Source organism: Mastacembelus armatus, chromosome 6, assembly GCF_900324485.2.
Source record: "Mastacembelus armatus chromosome 6, fMasArm1.2, whole genome shotgun sequence".
Classification (NCBI taxonomy): Eukaryota; Metazoa; Chordata; class Actinopteri; order Synbranchiformes; family Mastacembelidae; genus Mastacembelus; species Mastacembelus armatus.
The window spans coordinates 18,856,262-18,880,742 of NC_046638.1; the positions used below are offsets into that span (position 1 = coordinate 18,856,262).

Genomic DNA, 24,481 nt, shown 5'->3' on the forward strand with positions numbered 1-24,481 from the left:
CCTTATCAGATGAACCCACCTTGACTGATTTTAACAGTCTGAATAAAGTTCACGTACAACTGTAAGCAGCGTTTAGTAATTCTCAGCTGCATGTTTGCACAGGCACTCCGCAGAGTTACAAGATAACATGAAGCCATGCCAAGGCCTCCTGTCTTAGTGCTTCATGCCCAGACAGTTCACACTGCAGGTGTGCTGACATGTACTTGGAGCTTTGTTTGATGGAAAACACAGCAGCTCTGCAAAGATCCATCTGCACACTTAAAAACATCGAGAACAGAGTTTTTCATCCTATTTTAAAACTGAAGCTGTGAAACAAAATGTTACGCAACTGTTGTCTGCATATTCCTGAGTACAGCATCCTGACCTATGGAGTGGTGTTTTCCAGGATGAAAAAAATGTGTCCTGCAGCAAGTAGAGACTTGCCTTTAAAACCGTTAAAATCCCTGAGCAGCCAGTAAGTCAGCAGTGAACAACGGTGATCATGTAGGTGTGTTACATGTCTGGTCATTCCATGCTTTCCTAACCAGACTGTCAAAGACATATGCTGGCACAAGACACAAGTCAGATAGTAAATCATAACACTGAGTCACTATGAGGCCTGGTAACGCCTTTACACTGTAATTAGTCTTCAAATTCTACTCTACAACAGGTCTCTCCCTGAGAGCGCACAACTACGTTTCCATGAAGATTTCCATGCTGTAAATTCTGCAATATTTAACAAGTGAGAAACTTAGTCCTGATAAAATGTATTTAAATCACGTTCCTTAAAAACTCACCTGCTTCTTCTGCAGTTTCCAGACTTCTGTCTTTCTTGCGAAAGGCGACTCTGCTAAAGCCGTCCATTCTTTTATGAGATCCTGGGCGCTCCAGCATTGAGACAGATAACTTAAGTGAACCTCAATATGAAAGGTTTAAGAAGCGTCGCTTCACTGCAGTGAACTCAAGACCGCGTCCAGCGGTGCGTCCGCGGGCCCTGCGCGACTGTAAGAAATCTGAAGCAACAGCCGGAGCAAAAAATACAATCAAACCGGTAAAGTTCCTTTGTGGTAATAACTTGTGCAGAAATGACGGTCGGGCCGACTTCATCCACTAATCCCAGTGTCACCTTGATTTTGGTGCTTCTAAGCCCCGCCCTTCTCTGTTTTAATGCGTACTGGGAGTGCAGACCTCCACACAATGTAGGTTACCTTACACACACACATACACGTGAAAACAAAAATATGACTCCTTCAGACTCATAAAAAGAAAACTCTCATGTCTCGTACTTTTGTTAATAAGTCATTCCGTACCTCTCTAATCTCTCTGTTCCCCCGAAAGGATTTGTAATTCTTTCAGTATAAAATATTTTTCAGATGTATTTGTTTAAATACAAGTATATGGTCATGCCATGCACTCTTTCACTTTCTTTTAGTCATCTTTTTGAATTCAATCTAATTCCGAGGTTCATATTCTGATATTTCATCTTCCCTTTCTCTCAGATATTATGGTAGTAGTTCATTATCGTCACAAAATAAAAATAATATATTAAAAAAAAATCTAACTCAGGAATCTTTTTTCTTTTTCTTTTGTCACTTCTTTATAGCAAGTGTGATTAAGGATCTTTTTTCCTTTTTTTTTTTTTGTATTTTGTATCTTTTATCATGTTTTAAATATTTATTGAGAATGTGTCAACTGTATAAGAGAGTGGCTTCTTGACCTCTCCTGTCATATTTGTTCTGTTTTATTTTCTTGGTTTTATGTGTTTCTTTGTGCAAATAAAAGAATGAATTGAAGCAATAAGTCACACCAAAGTCAGCATTTCTCTCTCAAATGTAGTGGAGCAGATGTATAAAGTGGCGTAAAATAAAAATATGCAAGTGCAACATACAATTTAGATGAGTAAATAATCTTAGACACATTAAACAATTAAAAGTCTTAAATGTAATAGATCTGTGAGATAGCAAATCATAATTATACTACAAAATTGTAGGTGGAGGCTACGTTAGGCTACTCATGCTATCATTTGAAAATTGCTTTTTATTGCTTAATAGCTTAAGTGCTTTGTAGAACCAGAAACTCTCAATTAAGTGACATTAAGAAAAAAATATTAGCACATATTAGCCTCTATGTTAACAAAATGATCACTGTCATTAGAGAAAATTATAATGCAAGACATAGTTTTGAGAGGGTTATAATGGTAAAACATCAACATACATCATAATTATGAAAAACCTGTGATATATATATTTATACCACTAGAAATATATTTGTGTATGGCTGTGCATTCAATCTATTTATTAGATGGGGCTGAAGTGCATCCTTATCTCACTAGATACAAGCTCCATTCATCAAGGGTTTTATCGTAACAATAATGTATTTACACAAGGTGCACAGAATACAACTATACCGTTGTTTGGTACTATAGTGGTGGCAAAAAGTAGAGAGTGAGTATTGTACAGCTGAATCTATCAAGTTCTTTAAAATAAAAAAACAGAAACAAACACAAATACAAAGCCACATACAAATCCAAGGACATGTCTTTTATTTACTTGTGAAACTGTTTAAACACTTTTAAATGGAGGAGAAACTGTAAAACATCATACATCATACAGTGACTCTTTTTAAACTACTGAGTTTTTTCATTGAATTGGATAAGCCTCTCTCCATCCACTGCTATATTGTGCAAACAAACTAAGAGAATTAGCTCACCAATGAGCCTGCTTGGGTTCAGAAGCTACAGTACCTTTGGACCACAAACATTTTCACTCTGTACCTGCAAAAGTAACAATGTTAAAGGTAAATCCAACATATGAACGCACAGAGAACAGAGTCCACTGATTCTCTGCAGTTGTAAAGGAAATTCTTTCATCTGTCATTAAAACACTATGTAGTTTGAATTTATCCATTTCATATCCATGTGGCAAAAGTATGTATTCAGTGCAGTAAGAAAAATCTCAACATAAAAGACAGAGTGACGGTGAAACGATAGAAGGAACTTCAAATTATGAAATAAATGTCACATAATTAGCAGACATTACATCGATTTCAGTCAGACTTAGCCCCACCCCGATGTGATCAAAACTGTAATTGAAAAAAGAAACACTGTTTAAAGAAACTGACAGTAGAGCTGTACCCTTGTCCCCATTTTTTTAAAAAGAAAGTTGAGGGAGGACACTCTTGCAGTCTTATCTTTCCTGTCACTCTGCTGGTTAGTTCATGGTGACAAAAATAGTTGGAAGACAAAGTAAATCTTATCCATATCATTTTATGGCCAGTGTTACTGTATTGCTATAATGCGTAGTGCATAATTGTGCTTCGACAGTACAGAATACTGTGTGGATGTGAAGGCTGCTAAACAGGGAAGTGTTATGATGACACTTGGGTAGATGAGAATACTACTATAAGAATTTCTGTCATTGTTGTGGTATGGGCAACTAAGGATGACAATAATAGTTTTATGAGTTGGTGACCAGTATAGTGAAAATGCTGAAAGAAAGGACAGAGAATACATTACAGTGAAAACACAACACTGATGGTAACTCAAGAAGGGGCTCACCTTTGGGGAATCCTCTGTTCTTCACTAATGTTAAAAAGAAGGAGATTAGTTCAGTCTATGCTCACCTAATCCTGTGCAACTCAAATGGCCAAAAACACAACAAAACAAAACAATCCTCAACAACAACAACAACAAAATAGATCAGCATCTCTGGTCTTGATCTTCAACACTCATCCTTTCATCTATCACTGTCTATGTAGAGACCTGAGCTATGTAGCAGGTATAACCACACCACCAATCTGTTGTAGAAAATAAATAAAAAAAGAAAAAATGAATAAAATCTTTCTTTCTTTATGTATGACTTTCAAAATAAGTTTGCATAAAAACACAAGTATGTTATGAAAGATTACTGACTTTACAAAGGTAGTTGGAATCCACCCATCACCACCACAAGAAACTGTTATTTTTTTGTCTTTACCTTCATTAGCCTGTTTGCAATGTTCAGGCCAATCCACTTTCACACCCCTATGTAAAATGACATAATGTGTATATTTGTTGATTATTATACTGGAAAACAGTAATGTTTTAAATGCAGTAAGGTTACAAATGCTTTCAATCTGTTTACTAGCCAAGTAACTTTGGTAAAGAGGAAGTCCTAATTGTAGTTGCATTGGTATTCCTTTGTTGGAAACAGCAAATTGGCTGTATACAGTACTGACTGTGGTAAGTCTTATGTGATCACTGAAGCCTTCAACACACATTTAGCAAAACATGACTTGATTTCCATCTTGAACCAACAAACACAGAAAAAACATTCAAGTAATAAATATCCCAGAAAATTGTCATAAATCAATATGCAAATAAATAATCAGTAAATCATAAATAAATACTAGTAGGAATAAGGGAAGAGATTCCCAGGATTTCTCACTCCTTAGTCCTGTTCTTTACAGGACAGGATGTCAATGAGAACGTCTTGCTCTTTGTCTGCGACCCAGGTAACTTGGAAGCCTGCTGGGGCCAGGCACTGTAGCCCTTGGGTGGTGGGGGAGGTGGGTGACAGAGTCCAGTAAGCACCTGATTGAACTGCTAGGCTGGGGGGAGATGAAGTGATGGAACACCCTCCCCTGCAGAGTGTTTCTAACTCTGGTTGACTCTTACCACACCGAGGCCAGGGCCTGAGCTGGAGCGACAAGGTTAGGTGTCGGGTAGGTGGGGTTGCTGGGCCAGGCAGTTACGTGGGTCGCAGGGGTAGAGAAGGCTACTGCTGCTGGACAGGGCTGCGTGGTGTTCGTTGAGGTCTGCCGCAAATTTAGGACTGTAAGAATGAGACATAGGAGAAAAGAATAAACAAGATTAAGTGAAAAGACGAGTAGTTTAAGGGATATGGAAGAAGAACAACAGTTGTTGGAAAAAGAGCAAAATGCAACATGTGGCAAAGGCAAAAAGACTGTGTGTAGTTTGCTAAAAGAAAGGTTGTACTGCCAGTTTTGGGAAAAAATTATTTGATTTTTTTTTTTTTTTCGGTAACAGGTAGATGAGAAGGTTGATACTGCTCATATATGTATACTAAATACGATGCCACCAGCAGCCAGTTAGTTTAACTTAAAACTAGAGAAATGGGGAAACTGCTAATCTGCTTCACTGAAGCTGAGAAAAATCAGCCGGAGCTAATGGACAGTCCAGGAGGCTACCACACCTGGCCAACAACTTGTTGTTTTACACTTGTTTTTTATGTGAATTAGACAAAACAGATATTGGTTGCTGGGCAGAGGGTTTCAGGCTTCTCATCTCACTGTTGACAAGCAAGCTTATGAGCATATTTCCCCCCAAAATTCAAACTAATCCTCAAAGCCAGCCCAGAGACAAAGTATTTTGTAAGAACATCGACAGAACAAGACAGGGCTAGAAAGAAAAATCAACCAGCACCATACTTCAACCAAAATTGACTCAAATCTGTCACCATCTCCCTAGTTCCACAGTTTAATTCCAACTAATGAGAAAAATAAAGATGCACAACTTGTTACCAAGTCTGTTGGTAAGGTCAAACATTAGTTTCCTAGCCCTATCTGACTCAGTGGAGTTTTTAAGCTAATGGGCGTCACAGTGGACATCATGAAAACACAGGTATAGCTAATGGTAATTACTAATTACAGTTGCTGGCTACCTGACATTGCTTTATGCAACATTTCCCTTCTTATGCTTCCACTTGTTTCCATTGGTTATTAATCATACATAAAAAAATTAACCTTGAACGTTGGCACAAAATGTTTACTTTTTTGATGATTTTGAATTGCAAATATAAAACTATGGTTGATATTAAATATATACTCTGTACTGCCATGCAAAACTGTACATGCAATGTGAAAAACACTCCCTTACCAAGAGAGAAGCGTTTATTATTGATGTAATAGGATTTCAGCCATAACCTGTTCATAACTAAAGTGTGAAAACTAAGAGCATGCAGGATTGTTTATCTTATGGAGGTGTGGTACTATAAAAAGATGTGAAAAACTCTATACTGTATATACATTAAAATAGCCAGGTTGCAACATTACAGATAGATAGATAGATAGATAGATAGATAGATAGATTGATAGATTGATAGATTGATAGATAGATAGATAGATAGATAGATAGATAGATAGATAGATAGATAGATAGATAGATAGATGCTGGCGATACTACTACTACCAGGTTGTACAGGTTGTTACCTGCGGGCTAGGGAGGCTCTCCCTCGCCTTAGTTGTGGGGAGAGTGACGATAGTGAGGCAGCAGGCTGCTGACAATCTACAAGAAACTGATAAATTAGACAGATATACAGAGTGATGACACTCAGGGTTACACAATAGGAAAGAGAAAACAGGGGAGACAAGACAGGGGAAGGCCTTGTCAGAGACAGAGAGTGACTACTGGTTGTTTTTCATAATGTAGCAGCCCTTTGATCCTCATTATATTTCAATAATGCCTATGATTATCACTATGTCCTCATACTTGTAATTTTCTTGGATAGGAAATGTGATTTGTCCTCTTTTGGAACAGAACAACTGTCTCAGCTGTCTGAGAGAAGAGAGAACAAGAACAGCAACATGAGAAAAAGAGCAGAAGAAGCAGAAGAAAATACTTAGGGCTAACTATAACCTTACTGACTGATTCTATTGCATGTCAATAATATGTTTGCATGTTACTGATAACCTGACCACACTGACAGGACCAGTCTCTGCACAGCTATACAGTAGGCATTGGGGCGGTAGAACACAAAGCACCCTAAGAGACAGATATATTGACACATGTACACACACAAACACACATACACACACGTACTTACAAATCAAATACTGTATTGATTTGTACAGCACCAAACACAGAAACACCGACAGTGGGACTAATGGTGAACAATCCAATCCTGTTCACCTCTGCAACACTTGATATAATAAGCCCAGTCCAGCTTGTCAGCTGCTGTTTTAATATTTTACCTGGCTGTACCCTGTATTACTGACATGTATGATTACCTGAGGTAGGATAATGCAGAAAGAGAGGTCAAACAGCATTTGACAGGAAAGAAAATGCAAAAAGCGATCAGCCACTGCCATCTGCTGGTCAGAACTGGCATTACTACAAGAGAGTATTGTCAGATCTGATGATCTGCATGTGAATTAGATAGACTTTGTTATCTCTCTTTGCTCTTGAAATTCAATGCAAAGTAAGAACAAAAGTAAACAGGAACAATCAAAGAGGAGGCTGAGGCACAGAGAGGAGGTCTGACTGGTTTCCATTCCCACTCTAAGCAACGCTTTCACTCTAACACTTCAATCCTCTCAAATTCTGCTTTTTGACAGAACCTTAGGTGTGACCTTATAAGACATGTAACAATCACCTGTATGAACTATCCTGTACACATAATAACTAGACTCAATGGTATGTAGTTTTTGTTTGGATTTCACTTTTCCACAGTTTCCAGTACTGAGATCGATGTAGGATGTAACACATTAAGGTATTTGGATGCTGGGAAAATGCCCGATATCAAGTTTATAAGGGAGTTCATAAGAAACTTCTACTTGCAGTTTTGAAGATGGATCAGGCTGTTAGAGCCACCTTCTTGTTGCTACATGTTCAATCCATAACCATGTGAAACCAGTCTTTCCTCCTGTCCGTATCACACCTAATCTTGAGGCTTCTAGGATCTGTGTACACAGTGTAGACTACAGCACAGATAATGATGAATCATCACCGTTGCTGAAGGTGAGGAAATACTGAGGCAGACCAATAGGTGCTGGGAACAGTTTATATATGTCTTGTCTTAAACAAATGTGTTGTTTGAGCTATAAGGGCAGCCACTCAGCATCTATTATGATGGGCTCAGAGACAAATTATGGTAACCCAAGTCAGGCAGAGGCAGAGTTGACACTGAAGTCTGGATTGTTTTAGAAAGTGTGTCTGAAATCCACGCAGACCTGGACGGACAGGGGACTAGCTCTACAGAGGGAGGACTACTTAGGGTGAGGGGACGCTCAGGGTGTGAGTGGTAATGATGGAGTGGCTGCGGAGCCTGGAAGGGCTGGGAGGAGCTGTGACGGCACCTCTGTGAGTGACTTACTTTGGGTGGGCTGCTTTTTATCTTGGGAACTTTAGCGCCTCGGCCACGGTGGGTCTGCTCATGGTCAAACTCTAGATCCTCCAGGCGTTGCGTCAAAGCCAGTTTCTGCTGGATGGCCATACGGAGGAGGGAGTTCAATGTCTTTTTCTCATCCTCTGCTGCTGCCAGCTGCCTCTGCATTTCATCCAGCTGGGTTACATATTCATCACATCTAAAGAAAGAAAGATAAAAGGAGAGATTTTTGCTTAGACACAATTAACTGTTCACATTAGCAGATGCAAATTTCTTACACATTTTTACACTTTTACATTTATAGTTTCACATCGTTGTAGCTTCTCATTTCCAGAAACCCTCTCACCTTGTGGCGAACATGGCCCTGAGAGACGAGAAGGTTGCAGCATCTTCTTTCAGAGCTTTTAGCTCATTCCTCAACTTCATCATAGTTTCTGTCACCATTGCCTTTTCATTCTCGTACTTGCTCTTCAAATTAGCCAACGCAACCTCTGCTGTCTGCAAAGGAAGCGATTTGGATTTAACCCTTCATTTCCCTTGGAAAGTACATACTATGACGTTTTCAAGATGTATTATGAGAAAAAAAACACATTCTTCACCTGTTTATTGGCCTTGAGCACCAGCCTGAGAGTGGCTATCTGCTCTCTCTTCGTACTGAGCAGGGATTTGAGCTTGAGTATCTCCTCCATGCATGACTCCTTGTCCTTGTCGAGCATAGGAGCCAGCTCCCTGGCTGCAGCCCGCTGCCTGGACAGCTGCAGTGAGCGGTCAACAGCCCTCTGGAGGTGTTTCATCTGGTCTCTAATGATGGCATTTAGGTTGTAAATATTCATGGGCTCCTTCCGCAGGTCTCCACCTGCCTCTGAGGGCACTGGAGATGGACAAGGAGAGATGCTGATAACTGGAGAACCTGTGTGGTTGCGGGTGGGGCTGCTATGGCAGGATGAAGAGTCCACTGTGTTTTCTGTTGTGTCGCTATTTTGATGGGTATCTTTGGAAGGGGAGTCCATGGAAGTGCGTAGTGACTCAGAAGAGTAAGCCGCAGATGCTGCAGCGAGGCGTCGTGCTAGGCGAGGTGAGAGCAATGCCCGTGGGTCTTCTGAACCTTTCAGGCTGCCACTGCGTGTGCTGCGGCTCTGTCGGTAGTAGTCCAGCATGACGCGGTTGGGTGTCTCATTGTTGCACAGGCAGACATGATGGTAGAGCTGTGCCAGTTCCTCACTGAAAGTCACTAGCTCATCCTGTGCTGCATTCAGCATGCCCTGGCTCTCTGTGGCCATGCTTGTGGCTGCTCGAAGCTCGGCCTCCAGGCTAGCCACCCTCTCACGGCTCTCACGACAACTGCACTCCAAATGAACTACCTGCTTGATAGAAATCAGTTATATTCTCTTATAAAAAATATTACGGGTTGAAAATAACACAGCAATAAAAATGTAAGTCTGCTTGTGAAAATGACAAACCTGTTCAGTCAGAGCCTGGACCTTGTCGTCACTGTGGCTATCTCCCTGCCCTTCAACAGCCTGGTTATACTTCTCCTTCAGGACCTTGAGCTCTGCTTTCAGGTCGATCACTTCAGTCACTGCTACCTTGTACTTACACTCAAGGATCTCAAACCCATGGATGTCAGCATCAAGGTGACCATTGCCTGGTGGTGATACAAGTCCACCATCAGGCTTCTCACTTTCTTGTGGGTCATCAAGCTCTTTGTCTCCATTGAGACATTTCATGGCATTGACACGCTCCGTGAGGCGATGGACACGCTCATTCTGCTCCGTCAGGACTCCCTGTGTGTGCTGCAGCTGGGTCTGTGACTCCTGCAGGTTCATGAGCAGCGCTGCCTTTTCACACTCCACCTGCACAACAGGAAGACATACAATCACAAGAACCTTTATCTTTTATTATTGACTTATTATTACATAACTTAATTTATGTCATACATTCAAAGTCTTCAGCAAACTGTATTTATGTGTTTAATATAAATTAACCTATAAATGTACAGAATTTTTCAATAATCTAATAATCTAATAGACATGAATACATCATGAATAAAGCATGTAACCTGCAGCAAGTGAACAAATGTAAATCATGCAATACTAATGTGCTAACATTAGCTGATCTATATTTTTGACTCTACATGTAAAACATTTCTCGTTTCAGGTGCTGTCTACTTCCTCCTTGAGCATTCATCACATCAGAGGAGTGAGCTGTGTGTGCTCTCCCTGTGCTGAAGTTGTGAACCTTTATTGATCCAAAACTGGACAATCCCCAAAAACAGATAATCAATTAGGTAAGCATTAAATACAATGATAATTAACACCTAAACTAATTCCTAAACCAACTGTGTCAGTGAAAAAGACAAAATTCATTTTACAAAATTCAACTGGAAATGAGAAACCTCATGCTGTTGGGGTTTATATCCATCCCAGAATAATCAACATGGAAAAGAAAATCAATTTTGGAGTAAATGTGCTTACAGAGAAAGGTAGACTGCTAATAACCACTAATATAATATTTGTATTCTCATTGGGACTTAGATGGGGCAAAAATATACAGTAATGATGCAATTAGATTTTAGAATGAACTTGATCCCTCTTATTTTATGTCACTTAACATCATGTATATACATATTCCTTGTATGTGTGTTGCATGTAGGTGACTAAATAAATCAGTGTAAAATAAATAATACATATACAGTATTATATAAACTCCACATTACTGCTGACTATCTAATGTAGCTTGTCACACCAGTAAGAACTAAGTGTGGTATAAATGTAAGGATACAGTGGCAAAAAAAATCTATGACATTTTCTCTTTTTGTGTCCTTTTCTGTATAAACTGGAAGCAAAGCAGCCATTTTCTATCCCTGTTTTGCCATTGCATCTGCCCCCATGCAACACTAATTACCCTGACAGTCCTTGCTATGACACATGCAAATGCATTGCTGGACTCCATGTTCTCCTATATCTTGGTTGCAGTCTTCATTATTCCCACCTTGGTACACCCAAATCCGTTGGTTACGTACCGTAACCCAAGATTCTGTGAATTCGGCGCAGCCCTCTGGGCTATCGCAATGGGTCATATTACCGCTTCGCGCCTGAGCACTGAAGAGAAATTCATTCACACCCACCCGGGGTGGGCCCCCCTCACCCAAACCAATTGTCCACATGTCCGCAGCTCCCATATATAAGGCGACGGTTTGGGCGGGCTCTTCCCTAAGAAACGAACCGGTCTTTTCTTCAGCCGGTTCAAGGGACCAGTGGGGCCCGCAGCCCAGAGGGCTGCGCCCAATTCACAGAATCTTCAGTTACGATACGTAACCAACGTTCTGTCTCATTCGTGTGGGCTATCGCTATGGGTCAAAACAATAGCCAGAAATGCTCTATGCCTCACTGGGCCCGGGCACCCAGGAGAAGAGTCTGAAGGAACACGGGGAGGCCCACAAGGCAACCACGCAAATGTCTTCAACTGACAAACCGTGCAGGAGAGCCGTGGAGGATGACACTCCTCTAGTGGAGTGTGCACAGATGCAGACCGGAGGCTCCCTGCCCAACGCGGAGTAAGCCTGTGCAATGGTCTCACATAGCCAGTGAGACAAACGCTCTGCAGAGAGGGGGATCCCAGCGAACACTCTGTAGTGAACAAACAGGCTCCGAATGACGTCACTCCGCCGTGTGTTCTACATTACATGCCAGAGCACTGGGCTGAGAAGCTGCGAAGTACGTGGGGAGGGAGAAAGAAGTCCTCCAGCATGATCACTCTAGAGCTGAAAGAACTAGTGATGTATGTAGGCATGTATGCTGGGTTGGGATGCAGAACTGCCGCACTGCGATCCTCCCCTGACCTGAAGACATTCCGGGGATACTGACAGATTGCTGACCCTCTTTGCGGAGGCTAACGCCAGCAGAAGAGGGTTTCCTGATAAAAAACGGAGAGGGACCTGCTGAAACGGCTCGAACGGAGCGTCCGTGAGAGCAGGTAAAACCACAGCGAGGTCCCATTGCGGAGCAAGGGGACGTGCGAAGGGGTGCTGCCTGCGCACTCCCCTCAGAAAATGCTTTGTAAGCGGGTGACTGAACACCTACCATGTCCCCTGCCTGCGACAGAGCATCCTCCCTCCGGGATGCTCCGGGCTGGTCCGGAGCTATCAGAATCATTTGTGTGATTCAATCCTGAACCCAGGCCAGCAGCTGAGGGGATCAGGGAGATCGGGGGAAATGCATAAAGAAGGTAACGGGGTCATGGCCTGTGAGCGAAGTGCGCGTTGCTGTCTCCATATCTGAGCCACCAGGCTTGGATGGAGACGTTATGCTGTCCGTTCGGACCAGCACGTGGCGACCCCTCAACAGTGGAGAACCGTGCCGGAGAACTTTCCACACTGTGAGCAGCTCTAGTTCATATGCGCCGCCTCCCTGCTCGTCCACTCCCCCTTTCTTTTCCCTGCAGAGGCACGTCTCTAACCAACTGGACAGCGAATCATCCGCGAACACTGACACGTGATTCGATGGAATGCCCAGGGGAACCCCTTGGGTCAGAGCGTGGGGGGTTTTCCAGTAAAGCAGATCCGGGCCCACTGATGGGGGGAGGGATAGTATGCCCAGCTGGTGACGTGCTGGGTCGAGCCTCAGTCGGATAAATCAGCGCTGAAATAGCCTCGTATGTAATAGGCCGAGCGGCACCACCGGATGAGCCGCTGCCATCATCCCGAGAAGGTGCATCACCGATCGAGTACTGACGCGTCTGCGTGGAGCGAAGTGACGCAGTAGGGAGGAGAGTGTCGCCGACCTCTCCTCCTCCTATGGACAGACTGGGCTGGGGCGAGCTCCTTTTACGGTGAAACCTAAAGAGCTCAATGATTCACTAGTTCCATCGTCTGCTGCCATGACTCCTCTGGGGAGTGGGCCAGCAGAAGCAGGTCATCGACGTAGAACAGGACTCTCATTCCCTGTCTCTGAAGGGAATGACGAGGCGAGGCAAGTGTCTATTACCCCCGCTGAGTGTGCTGAGTAGCATGCTCGCTGGCACGTGCTCGGAAGCGTGAGGGCTGCACTGTGTGGGAAATGTGAGTGAAACAGCCATGGCTGCCTTGTGACTGGCAGGAGTCGGCTGGGCTACGGAGGAATATTTGCACTTTAGGGGGATGTAAACGTGTTTATTTTCCTCAGAACCGTAAACATGACATATACATTCTTCAGAACTTAGGACACCACACACATTCCCCACGCACCATCAGAACCTTCGCTGTTTGCTGGCAGGTTCAGGTGCCGGGGTAGACCAGGAGTAGGCTAGCCTAGGAGCCTTGGGGGGCCGCCGAGGAGCAGGAGGCATCTGGTCCGAGGAGGAAGGGGTCGAAGCCGGAGCAGAGGGGTTGAGGGCGGTGACCGGGAGCGGGAGCTCGGGACCCGGTGGGACGTCTCACCCTCGGGCGATAATCATGGTGCCCAAGGGGTGCAAGGGGGGGCCGTCACATGCCGTCGAAACCTCTCTGCCTCGTCTGCGGCAGATTGGAGTGGTGGCCCGCTATCTTCCTAACCTCCTCTGAGCGATCAGGCGGGATGGTCTCGGGGTCTGCCGCGAGCTTGGACAGGGAGTGAGTCAGGACGGAGATGTTATTAGCTGCAGCAGCGGTCTGGAGGGCGCACTGATGTGACCTGTCCGCTAGCTTAGAAGCCAGCACGTCCTTCGGAGCCGGGGGGGCAGGCCATCGCCCGGCCTGTAGCACGCACTTTGCCCCAAACAGAGAGGCCAGGCTCTGTTCCAGCGCTGGGACCGTGGGAAAACCCCCTACCGTTAGGTCAGCCACCTGCGTGATGGGGGAGAAGGTTGATACCTGAACTTTTAGCTTGTATGGCTCTGACACTGCCATGGAGAGGTAAGCGGAGATGGTAGGTGATTGAGGCCAAACAGGTACATGGCGTGGCGCCTGCCGCGGGTTGTACCGGTCGAAGCGGCAGAGGGGCTCCACATGACCCCACTTCAGCTAGCATGCTAGCGGCAGACATTTGCACCGGCTCCCCGGAGGAGAGGGGATGGAGTGGGGAGTGGCATAGCAAGGAGGCAGAGTCGTCTGACTCTGGGTCCAAGGCTAATTCCAGGATGGGTTCGAGCTCGTCATCCCGGCCAGGAGTTTCCTCGGCGGGGAGAGAGACAAGGGGGAACCCTGGGAGCGGGGGACAGAGCAGGGGAGGAGGCCTCTCCTCGGTCTACTAGCACTCTTCAGCGGCAAGAATGAAAAAGTCCGCTCTCTGGCGGAGTGCCTCGAGGGGCAGCCGCTTGCAGAACGCGCAGTTAACCCTTGGGGTGCCGGCGTGTTCCGCTCCCATGCAGCCCACGCAGCGGGGGTGCAGGTCATCCCCAAAGATATAGCCGGTACCACTTCTGCCGAAGTCATGTTGTTCGAAGAGCTTGTTTTCAGTGCTTATATGTGGGCACTGCGGACGTGTGGGCACTCAGTTCGGGGGAGGGGGGCACTCTTCAGTGCGCAGGCGCGAAGAGGGGATATGACCCATAGCGATAGCCCAGAGGGCTGCGCACCAATGAGACAGAACATATCTAATACAATATCTATCTATCCATCATATCTATCTATCTATATAAATATGCTGCATCAAATGCACATATAGAAAATCTAATGAGTATTATTATTATTCTGTGCTATAATCATTTGGTTGGAAAACTAGCCCTCAGTAAAGCCTGGGACTGCTTACATGGGTGCAGCAATGAACACAGACAAACATGGTGTTTCTAGGGAAAGCATGCCCACATAGAATGCAGCAAGACTGTTTAAAGCTCCCTGTAATAAAAACTGAAATATACTTTGGGAAAAGTGGATCAGCATTGTTGTTTAATGTGCTGTGTGTTGCTGGTCTCTTCGTCTGCAGTCAAGTGTGTAAAATGGCATCACAATTGCCTTCGAAAATGAGCCTACAGTGAACAACTATTCTGTTGTGACTGCAAGTTTTACCTTGGTTGTTATGGGCATTTAGATTTACTGTTTCCTCTGACCCACCTGTAGTAGCTGCTGTTTGAGCTTCTGTATCTCTGACAGGTTGAGCTCACTGAACAGGTCCGGCACGGGGTGCAGACCTTCTCCTTTCCGGCCTGGGCGATACTCCCCATTTATCTTAGCTAACCCTGTGCCTGTGTGAAAGTGACCATTGCAACGGTTGCTGTCCTCATTGTTGCCAATAGCATCAGGGATGCTGCTGCTGTTGGTGCTGTTTGTTCCGTTAGTTTCATCAGGGAACTTGAGGCCCTCAACACCAGTGACAGTGAGAGCCAGATGGGCCCCTGCTCCATAGACACTGTCACTCAGGCTGATGTGGTGGGCTAGTTCCTTTCTCAGATTATTCTTCTGCTCCCGCTCGCTCTTGAGGGCATCCAGGGCCTCCTCTAACTGACCCTCAGAAATGTCCTTTAAGCGTAGTGCATCTTCCAGCTGGCTGTTGAGAAGAACAGTCTCCTCTTCCAACACCTTAATTTCATGTTTCAGCCCCTCGTACTCCACCTGTGTAGAGGACAGGCAGAAACGGCAAAAGAGCAGGATTAATTTAGTAAAATGAAACACCATACCACTTTTGAGAATACACTATTTGCTTTTATAGAATATTTAGTCTTTAGTTTTATTTTTCTTTAAAAAAAAAAACTCATATTTTGATATAGTGCATACAATACATACAATAATCAAGTACTGTACAACACAAAACCGGTATGAGAAATTCTGTGGCCTCTACAGAGTACTACCAAAACAGATGTGGATGACTGCTATTTGACCCTGATGGAAAGTGAAGGGGGGTGAATAACTAGATGAGGACATTGTTTGATCCATCGTATCCCGGAACTGGTTCTCCAGCACAAGGGAGACCACATTTGGAAGTGATATTGGGAAAAGAAGTGAGTCATACATCTTAACTGTGATGGGGGTTGGTGTATCATCATCAAAAGTGATGACAAATCTGTTTGGGGCAAATTTATGCTGCTTCATGCTGTAACTGAGAAACAAATTTAATAGGTAAAAGTGAGACATGACTAACATGCTGATGGTCTTCATACTGACCTGGCTCTGCTTGAGTGTAGAGACCAGTTTCTGCAGTGTGATGTTCTCCTCCTCCAGCTCTGTGTAGTCCTGAAGCAACCTGGTCTCTCTGAACTTGTACTCTTTGATCTCCTCCCTCATCCTGCTCCTCTGTAGCTCCAGCATTTCATTGCTCTGGCATAGAAAAAGGAGGGATAGCAAAAGGGGAGCAGGGGCCAAAGTTGGGTGCAATGAGAGAATGGGATACAGAAAAGTAGAATTTACTCAAAAGCACTTAAAAATCCTCACACGTCCACACTTCATCTTTCTTCTCTTTGATATCATGAAACAGTTTATGAAACAATGGCATTATTTTAAATGCAATGTGTCAGAACCCTCAGGTTGCCGGAAGGAAAGATAATTCATTATTCATTATTTGGTCACCTGCTGTGCACAGACAGAACCCCAAGCATATATTGGACCAGACTATTGATGGGAGAAATGTCCCAGTCACAAAGGTCATTAATCTAAGTACAGCAGGTGGCAGCACTGGGAATATACTGAGACCTCAGAAAAACTATATGTGTTCAAACAGCTACTAATGTCACTATTTAATCTTACTGAAACAGCTTCTGTTTTAGTATAAACCAAGTCAGTTTAAAACAATATCCATATTATTTTTCAATTACTTTTACTAAATACATTTTCAGAGAGCTAATCTCTGCATTTGCAACTGTTCAGAATCCAACACTTTGTTTTTACATTATGTAGTAACAGAGAATGGACATTGATTGATTCTAAGATTAGCTATGTTAATTAGGATTATGGCATACTTGAATAGGGCAAGTCAGAAATGAAAAACAGAATAGGAGTAATGTTCCTTTGTGAGATAGACATGAACTAAATGTGTACAATCCAGTGCAACTACAGTTGGGGTGAAGCATTATAACAATGGTGGAATGGAGAATAATTTACAGTATACAGTGCGCATGTGTGTACCTCTATCACTGCAGAGCTGCCTGCAGCTTCCCTGCAGCTTTCTGTACATACGGCAAAAGTGCTGACCCAGACACAGGTCAGGCTTTGATACTTACACAGAAGGAAAAAAACTCGAAGAACACACGCACACATATGGACTTGTTTGGTTTTTAAAAGTCCAGAACCTATTTCTGTATGTCCATGGGTGGTTTTAGGACAGGCGACTGGACTAAAACTAAAGAACATTGTGATACACTGAATATTTTGATTTGTGCAGTGGTTAACAGCAATATACTTTTGAAGCTAATGTAGGGCAAACTGCAAAGTCCATAGGATAATAGTAGGACTGCTTCAGCAGATGCTCTAAAAAATGATTTTATGTGGATCCTTATTATAGATTGTAGTCATCTTTTGCTGCTATATGTTGTTCAATTACGTACAGTATTCATAACAATGCAGGGAATAAAACCCAAGTTGGGAATAAAATGCAGGGGTCTGATCAGGGGCTACAGCAGCTGGGATCAGGGACAGTGTGGTGTACAACACTGGCTCTGAGCCAACCACAGGGCAGAGCTGGGTGGCCCAACCACTGACCCGGAGTTTGACTGTGATAAACTGATGACACAATGTGGTAACCATAGCAGAAGGACACCCACCTTGTGTTTTAGCAGAATATATGTACAGTAGTATATGATTGACTCCTACTTTTTGAAAAAATTCTGTATGGTTTGCCTGTTATTTTATCTTTAATGTGAACATATACTGGTAGACAAGGAGTCTGTACCACATCAAACATACAGACCTACATCTATATGTTGGTATTAAATATGAAGCCAACTTTCTCTAGGTAAGATACAATAAAGTTTTTCTATTAATATTGAACCTACAAAAACGTTTTGATTAGATGTGACCCGTGACAAATGAAGCCCCTAGTGTTGCTGCAACACCTGCTTCTCAGGTTGAAAAGGCAAGTCTTTCTGAAAAATGTGCAGCACTCATGCAAATGAGAATGCCAGAGAGACAGAAGGCATTTGATGAACGCATCATCAAAATCTCACAATCATGATACAAAGAGGTGTCACCTTTCAGTGGAAGAAAAACAACTCATCATGAACGGGTCAAATAGACTTATCAGATAAATACCTTCTCAACTAATATATTGCTTTTGGTCAATATGCTTCATAATATATATAGAATATATAGAATATCTCAACTAATGTACTTCCTGGGTTTGACCTTATTCTGCATATAGTCACCCTGATATTTGATATTTTACTAGTTCAGACCCTAGCAATTATACAGATTAACAATTAAACAATTAAAGACACCCTCCTTATAGTGAATGAATGAGTCCAGTGTGCTTAGTGCCAGTGTGTGGGTGTGATGAGAGCAGCCAGGCTCACTCTGTCCCTAAACATATGCCGAGCTCAGGGCATTTCACTTATTCCCCAGCTTAGCACCGGATTTGCCCCCCACAATGGGGTCGTGGCTGTAATGTCTGACCCCAGCTTGAACCCTTGCACTGCCTGAAACAGTTGTTGCAGACATGTATGCATGCAAAAACACATGCTTTCAAGTATGCACATTTTGATTTTTTCACATTCAGGTGGTAGAAAATAGTTTCCTTAAACTCAAGAAATTACAATGATAAAAAAATATCTTATATATAAATATATATATATATATATTTTTTTTTAGTGAGTGGACCTTTTGCTGCATGCTAAAAAAATAAAATATGAAAGAATATTATGGTACTACTAGAAGCAGTGTATGTCCAACTTCCTGAGGGCTGTGTTTTCCTTTGCAAACATAAAGAAATAAACCATCCATCTGCACTGTGTGTATTGACAAGCTCACCTCTCGGAGCTCCAGCATAACTGCGTTGAGCCTCTCATTCTCTGCCTGGGTGTTGGATGCCACAGAACGGCTTAGAGTCACCTCTGTCTGCAGCTCCAACAGGCGGCCCACGTAGTAGGCCTCCTTAGAGGCTGACTCCTGCAGGAGCGTCTCCTCGATGGTCTCCCCATCCTCCGCCACCTTACGCTGGTTGCTGTAGGCTTGGCCGAATGCCTGTGGAGGATGTAAAAAATACTGTATGAAAATAATAATAATATGAAAAAAAGAATAACATATACAACAACTATTGTTTGCAAAGTGAACATTAAAAGTGACACTGATCCAAATCATGTCATATAACCCTGTAAGGGATTTTCACCCACTGACAAAATCCAGCACATTGTTCACAGTTATGTCCACTAAGAGTACCCCTGTTGTATTTAACCATCGACACATTCAACCTCTTAAGGTTACCTGCTTTGTGGGCTGATGTTTCACTTTGATCAATAGACACACTGTTCCCAGTTTCCTGACACAGGTTTTCACGACATTGAAAGCTGACTAGTGAAGATAATGGGTCCAAGGCCTGATTGAGAAAATCAAAGCAGGTATCAACAGCAAAACAGGCCTACCAAGCTCAGTAAAATACAAACAGACAATATTGCTGCCAAGGTGAAATATGGAGATATATACAGTTACTTAATGCAAGATTGGGGGAATATCTACTGATTTATATTGTATAGCCATACAATGCAAAATTACGTGACATTCAACTGCACACTCCTTAACACAGGCAGGTTTTGCTTTTAATAACCTGTATGAACCATTCTTCACTTTCTCAGCAGATCAGCAGTAGAAAATGGGTATGGTGCCTGCTGTGGCCTCTGAGATACAATGGATCAATATTGCCTAGTCTGAAAAATATTTTATGGTTTACAACGGCCACATGAAACTGTAAATAACAAAGCATGTATAGTTATTACAGTCTTCAGGATGCATTTTCTGGACAGAGGTACTCGATGAAATCAACCATGCAGTCTAAGTCATAAGGGAGACATATATTTTGGATTAGGTATATTAATAATTCACACAGTCTTCCTAATCCCGCCTCACCATAATAACAGCAATTTCTCTGTCCAAGATGAATCATTTATAAAGGAGCCAGCATCTGTTATATGGAAAAGATATGAGCTCCAGTGTGCAGCTGTCTTTTCTTCCCACTGCACTAGTCATTTTTCTATTTACTTTTCATTCGTGAACAGGTTAAGTCAGCAGTGTGTATAAGTTATTAGACGTGCCAAAAAGGGTGACCTGTCCAGGGTGTACCCCTGCCTTTCACCCAAAGAGACCTGGGATAGGCTCCAGCAGATCCCTGTAACCCTAAATATAAGCAGGTATAGATAATGGATGGATGGATTTGTCTTTTGGATTTTTAGCTGCTATAATGCAAACTTAAGCTTTTAAATCACTGTGCTGAGGTTAAATAAACTAGTGAATGAGTGAATGAACTGATTTATCAGCAAAGAAATTTGAACACCACCTAATTAGCTTTATTGACCGCCCTCTGTCACATCTGACCTAGTGTTTCAATACCCATCACCAGCCAACAGAGCAACAGCAAATACCAAAAACAACAGGCCAAGTCACTGTTAATGCTGTTCTTTTATAATGTTCGTGCTCATAGCAATCTGTTTCTGCCCTTTCAATATAAACTTTAAATTCATCTGCTTGCTATAAATAAGGGATATTAATTTGCAACGAATTCAACAGACCCTTTTGTTTTTCTTTTGAATTACAAATGTTACAGTTAGCATATGAATGGAAGCTAATGCTAGCAATATTACAGCAGAACATCTGCAAATACACAAACATTTAGACATTCAACAACAAAAACTTCACTCAAGGACTTGCTCAGTTGACTAGAAAGCATTTGTGAAAAATCTACTGAATTATAATTTTGTTTCCCTCTCAGCCATTTCTTATTTCTCATTCTATTTCTCCCTCACGCCCTCTCTCGCTCTCCAGGGAGCCACAGTGTGATTGTAGTGTAAGATGAAGGGCCCCTGGAACAAAACAGCTGATTAATTCTAAGCAGAGAGCAACTGAATGAGCTCACGTTTTTGCTCCAGATGAGAGGGTGTCAGCATCCAAGCAGGCCTCACTGCAACAGCTGAGCCCTACCAGAGGATGAGGGAAAAATCTGGCTCCACTGGGCTGTACTGCATGTTCTGGGGCACCCATTCAAAACAAAGGTACTGTTTTGAATGCTTTTCTACAAAACCTAAAAAAACAAACAAAAAAAAAGCAACTGGAAACTGACAAAAACAGGAAATATGCAAAGAGTCATTCAGCTGCACAAAGGGTCATTCAGCTGTTCCTCAACCACTCAGAGTCAGTGGGTCATGGATGTGTAATGAGAGGCAGATGGTTTCATAACAACCGTACTTCATGGGCTGAGCCATGCTCCTTGAGGTCTGCACGCTCCATCTGCCTTCTGCTCCTCTTAATGCAAATCACAATGAGTGAGACTTATGGCTGAGCCTCAACATTTACACATAAAAGGGCACAGTATGCTCTGGTTGCCCTGTTGCTGCTGCACCGTATAGTTTCAGGTGGGCTAACGGCAACACTATGACAAGTCTGTATTTTTCAGGCTAATTACATGAATAGCACTGACAGTTCTCCACAGTGTATCATTATAGTGATGAATTGCATTGCCCCTGATTGTGGCCTAATTGGCGAACATAACAGTTATTTATGCCAGAAAACATGGGAAGGACCTTGTGAAAGATGATAAAGATGACATTAGAATGGAGCCACTGATTGGCAGCTTGTTCAGTTTTCCAATCCCATAATTCATTCAGCCTTGAGGCTTCTAAGCCTTCTGTGCCTCAGTGGATGGAGTCCAGACAATAGAGTCCCCTTCTATAGCTATTAATTCATGGGGCCAGGGAAAGAGGAGAAGATTGAGGGAGAAAACCAACCGCTGCACCATTGTAAAGGAGGAGTATGCATGTGTAGGCCTGAAATCTTTCCCTGACTGTTGCAGTCCCTAATGAGGAGTCAGGGGAGGGCCTGTGGCTGTGTGATCTTGTTTGTCTATTTTTACAGCAATTAATCTACACCAAACTTTTATGACGAAGCAATTGTGCTAAGACTACAGATCAGCACAGAGAGGATTTTAACTATCATACCATGGAGAAATATGAACACAGTGAGTATGAGTAACAACCATCAGGCCTTTTTAGAATTTATTTATTTAAGTCCTAGTTAATGGAGATTTCAATTAGATAATCTGAATTAGATAATATTTTAATAAAGATTCTGACACAATGTCCTTACTGAATTATTAATGACTACATAACATTAGATTGATTTGTGGATAATGAGAAAATAAGTAAGAGTGCAGTTTTAGATCATATCATGATAGCTGTGGTTTAAAGAAAGATTCAAATCAATAGGTTGCACTAACCCAACTATTTGTCAATTACATACAAAATGAGAAATCTGTACATTTAAAATCACTTTATGATCAAGATTCTACATATAAAACATAAGAGCCTTAATTACTTGCTGCTGACGATTTTTGGGTCCAGCACAGATTGTTAACCATGTTAGGGATTTCAGCACCATGGAGAGAGACATGCAGACTGCTGCTGAGAAGCCATGCAGCTGTCAGTGTCATGTAGGGAGCTGTGTGTGTGTGTGTGTGTGTGTGTGTGTGTGTGTGTGTGTAACAGAGGGAGTTGGCTCAGGCAGAGTGACTGTTTCTTGTTGCAGTATTTGCACCTCCACACTTAAATAAAAACTAATGCATGTGTGTTGTTTCTTTATCTGTAGGTCATTCACTCGCTGATGATCATTTGTATGGCATGTAACAGCACTGTGATGAGGTTTCTTATTATAGTCCATTTGTAAAAACAACTAACAGAACACATCAGCCCCGAGTCTCATAATCACCATAATAACAGCATCAAGCACAATCAAATACTAGACCCAAGTCAGATGGAAGCATGAGATGTATCAACCTCCAGTGACAACAAGACAACGCACACAAACACACCAGCCTTCAGCGACTGAATGAAACACAAAGATTGACTCCTCAGTAACACTCACTGTTTTTGACAAGCACATGGTTAGAGTGCAGTCTGGGGAGGTAAAAAGCAGAACTGAACAAAAGCAAAAATTGAGATAACTCAAAATGCACAGTATCTCTGTAGTCTGACATGTTGAATTTTAAATGAAATGGATGATACAATTTCCCTTGTTGGTGAATACATTTCACATTATTTTGCATGCAGAATATACTACAGTATGAATGTAAAACATACATTGTCTTGCAGTGCTAGAAATTTTCACTTCTTTGTGAGGTTGGAAATCTAGAGTCTGAGTTTTACTGTTGGTCTGAACAAGAATAGAAAGCCATGTTTTAAATGGCTATTCTGGCAGTTCAGTATTGTAGTACTATAAAAAACATAATTTACAGGGCAAACTCCAAAAATACTGCATCCTACACTTGCCACTTACTCTCAGAGAGGTCAAATGACGCTAATACATATATTTGCTTTCCTGCTTCCAGTGACTAATATCTCAAAGTAACTCTGATGTACTTAAAAGCCACACCCATGTTGAGCCATGCAGCTCCAATCATGAGAAACACTTCCCCAGCATATTTCACCCTTCACCAAGGACACACAAGTGTCCCTATGTGCATCCCAGCCACAGGGAAAACTGCCAAGTCAAGAGAAACACACAAGCACATTTCCACAAGCAAGGGGAATCTGGGTAATCATAGCCCAGTGAGAATGGAGGTCAGTCACACTAACAAATAACAATCAGAACAAATGACTACAAGCAATGACATAATTAGAAATACTTTATCGTCCATCAGGAGGGTGAAATTACATAATTATACGTTGAAAATGAGGGAAAAAATTCAAATTAGAAGCTACATTACAAGCATTGCTTTTGTGAATATGTTCATGTACTTTAAGCCATGAATACTACTGAATCAACAGGAATGTTTACAGTTTATTATTATGTTGATTGCCCAAACATGCTCTACTGCACCATTTAAATCCCCTTTCCCCACTCAGTAAAGCTTTTCTATTCATGAATTACTGTCCACATAAACATTAAGCCAGCGCGGTATGAATGTTTAGATAGCAAAGACGGTGATTTTGAATTGCCCTGCTTTCTGTCCCCCCTCGATGAAATGCTTGTTAGAGCACTGAAGCCTATTACTCTTTGATAACAATATGCTATTCTACTGACACTCAGGAGAAAAATGAAGGATAACAGCTGAAAATGCCTGAATGTGCTTTGTAGTGGAAAATCCATGTCAGTAACAAGAAATCCACAATAGTGTCTCATCTGTCGCTTTCTCACCAGCACAATGTGCATAGTTCATGCTGTGTGGAGATGAAAGGGCTGCCAGAGGACACACTGTGTTTACTAAAATGTGTTGTTTCTTAAAGTGATTCAATTTGGTTCAAGTCTGTTCACGATAAGACAGATACTTGGATTCTTTCCCCGCATGTCCATCACTTATGTCCAGATGAAGTGTACACTGAAT

General features: G+C 42.5%; 2 protein-coding genes across 4 annotated transcripts in view; both read right to left on the reverse strand.

The window, feature by feature from the left end:
• The window catches only part of fgd4a (FYVE, RhoGEF and PH domain containing 4a), a 51,091-nt gene extending 50,071 nt beyond the window's left edge, over nt 1-1,020 (reverse strand). Inside the window, exon 1 of the mRNA XM_026310847.1 lies at nt 777-1,020. Coding sequence (XP_026166632.1) covers nt 777-873 — 97 coding nt within the window. The 5' untranslated portion in view covers nt 874-1,020. The remainder of the gene's footprint in view (nt 1-776) is intronic.
• A 1,635-nt stretch (nt 1,021-2,655) lies between these two features.
• The window catches only part of bicd1a (bicaudal D homolog 1a), a 31,080-nt gene continuing 9,254 nt past the window's right edge, over nt 2,656-24,481 (reverse strand). Inside the window, exons 2-10 of one of the 3 annotated variants that reach the window (XM_026311514.1) lie at nt 18,928-19,140; nt 16,135-16,287; nt 15,088-15,585; nt 9,542-9,934; nt 8,681-9,442; nt 8,428-8,579; nt 8,070-8,280; nt 6,187-6,262; nt 2,656-4,790 (exon numbers count right to left, since the gene is read on the reverse strand). In XM_026311514.1, the coding sequence (XP_026167299.1) occupies nt 6,215-6,262; nt 8,070-8,280; nt 8,428-8,579; nt 8,681-9,442; nt 9,542-9,934; nt 15,088-15,585; nt 16,135-16,287; nt 18,928-19,140 (2,430 nt within the window). In that variant the 3' untranslated portion in view covers nt 2,656-4,790; nt 6,187-6,214. Of the gene's footprint in view, nt 4,791-6,186; nt 6,273-8,069; nt 8,281-8,427; nt 8,580-8,680; nt 9,443-9,541; nt 9,935-15,087; nt 15,586-16,134; nt 16,288-18,927; nt 19,141-24,481 lie in introns of all 3 variants that reach the window. The other 2 variants (XM_026311516.1, XM_026311515.1) reach the window with 2 other exon arrangements.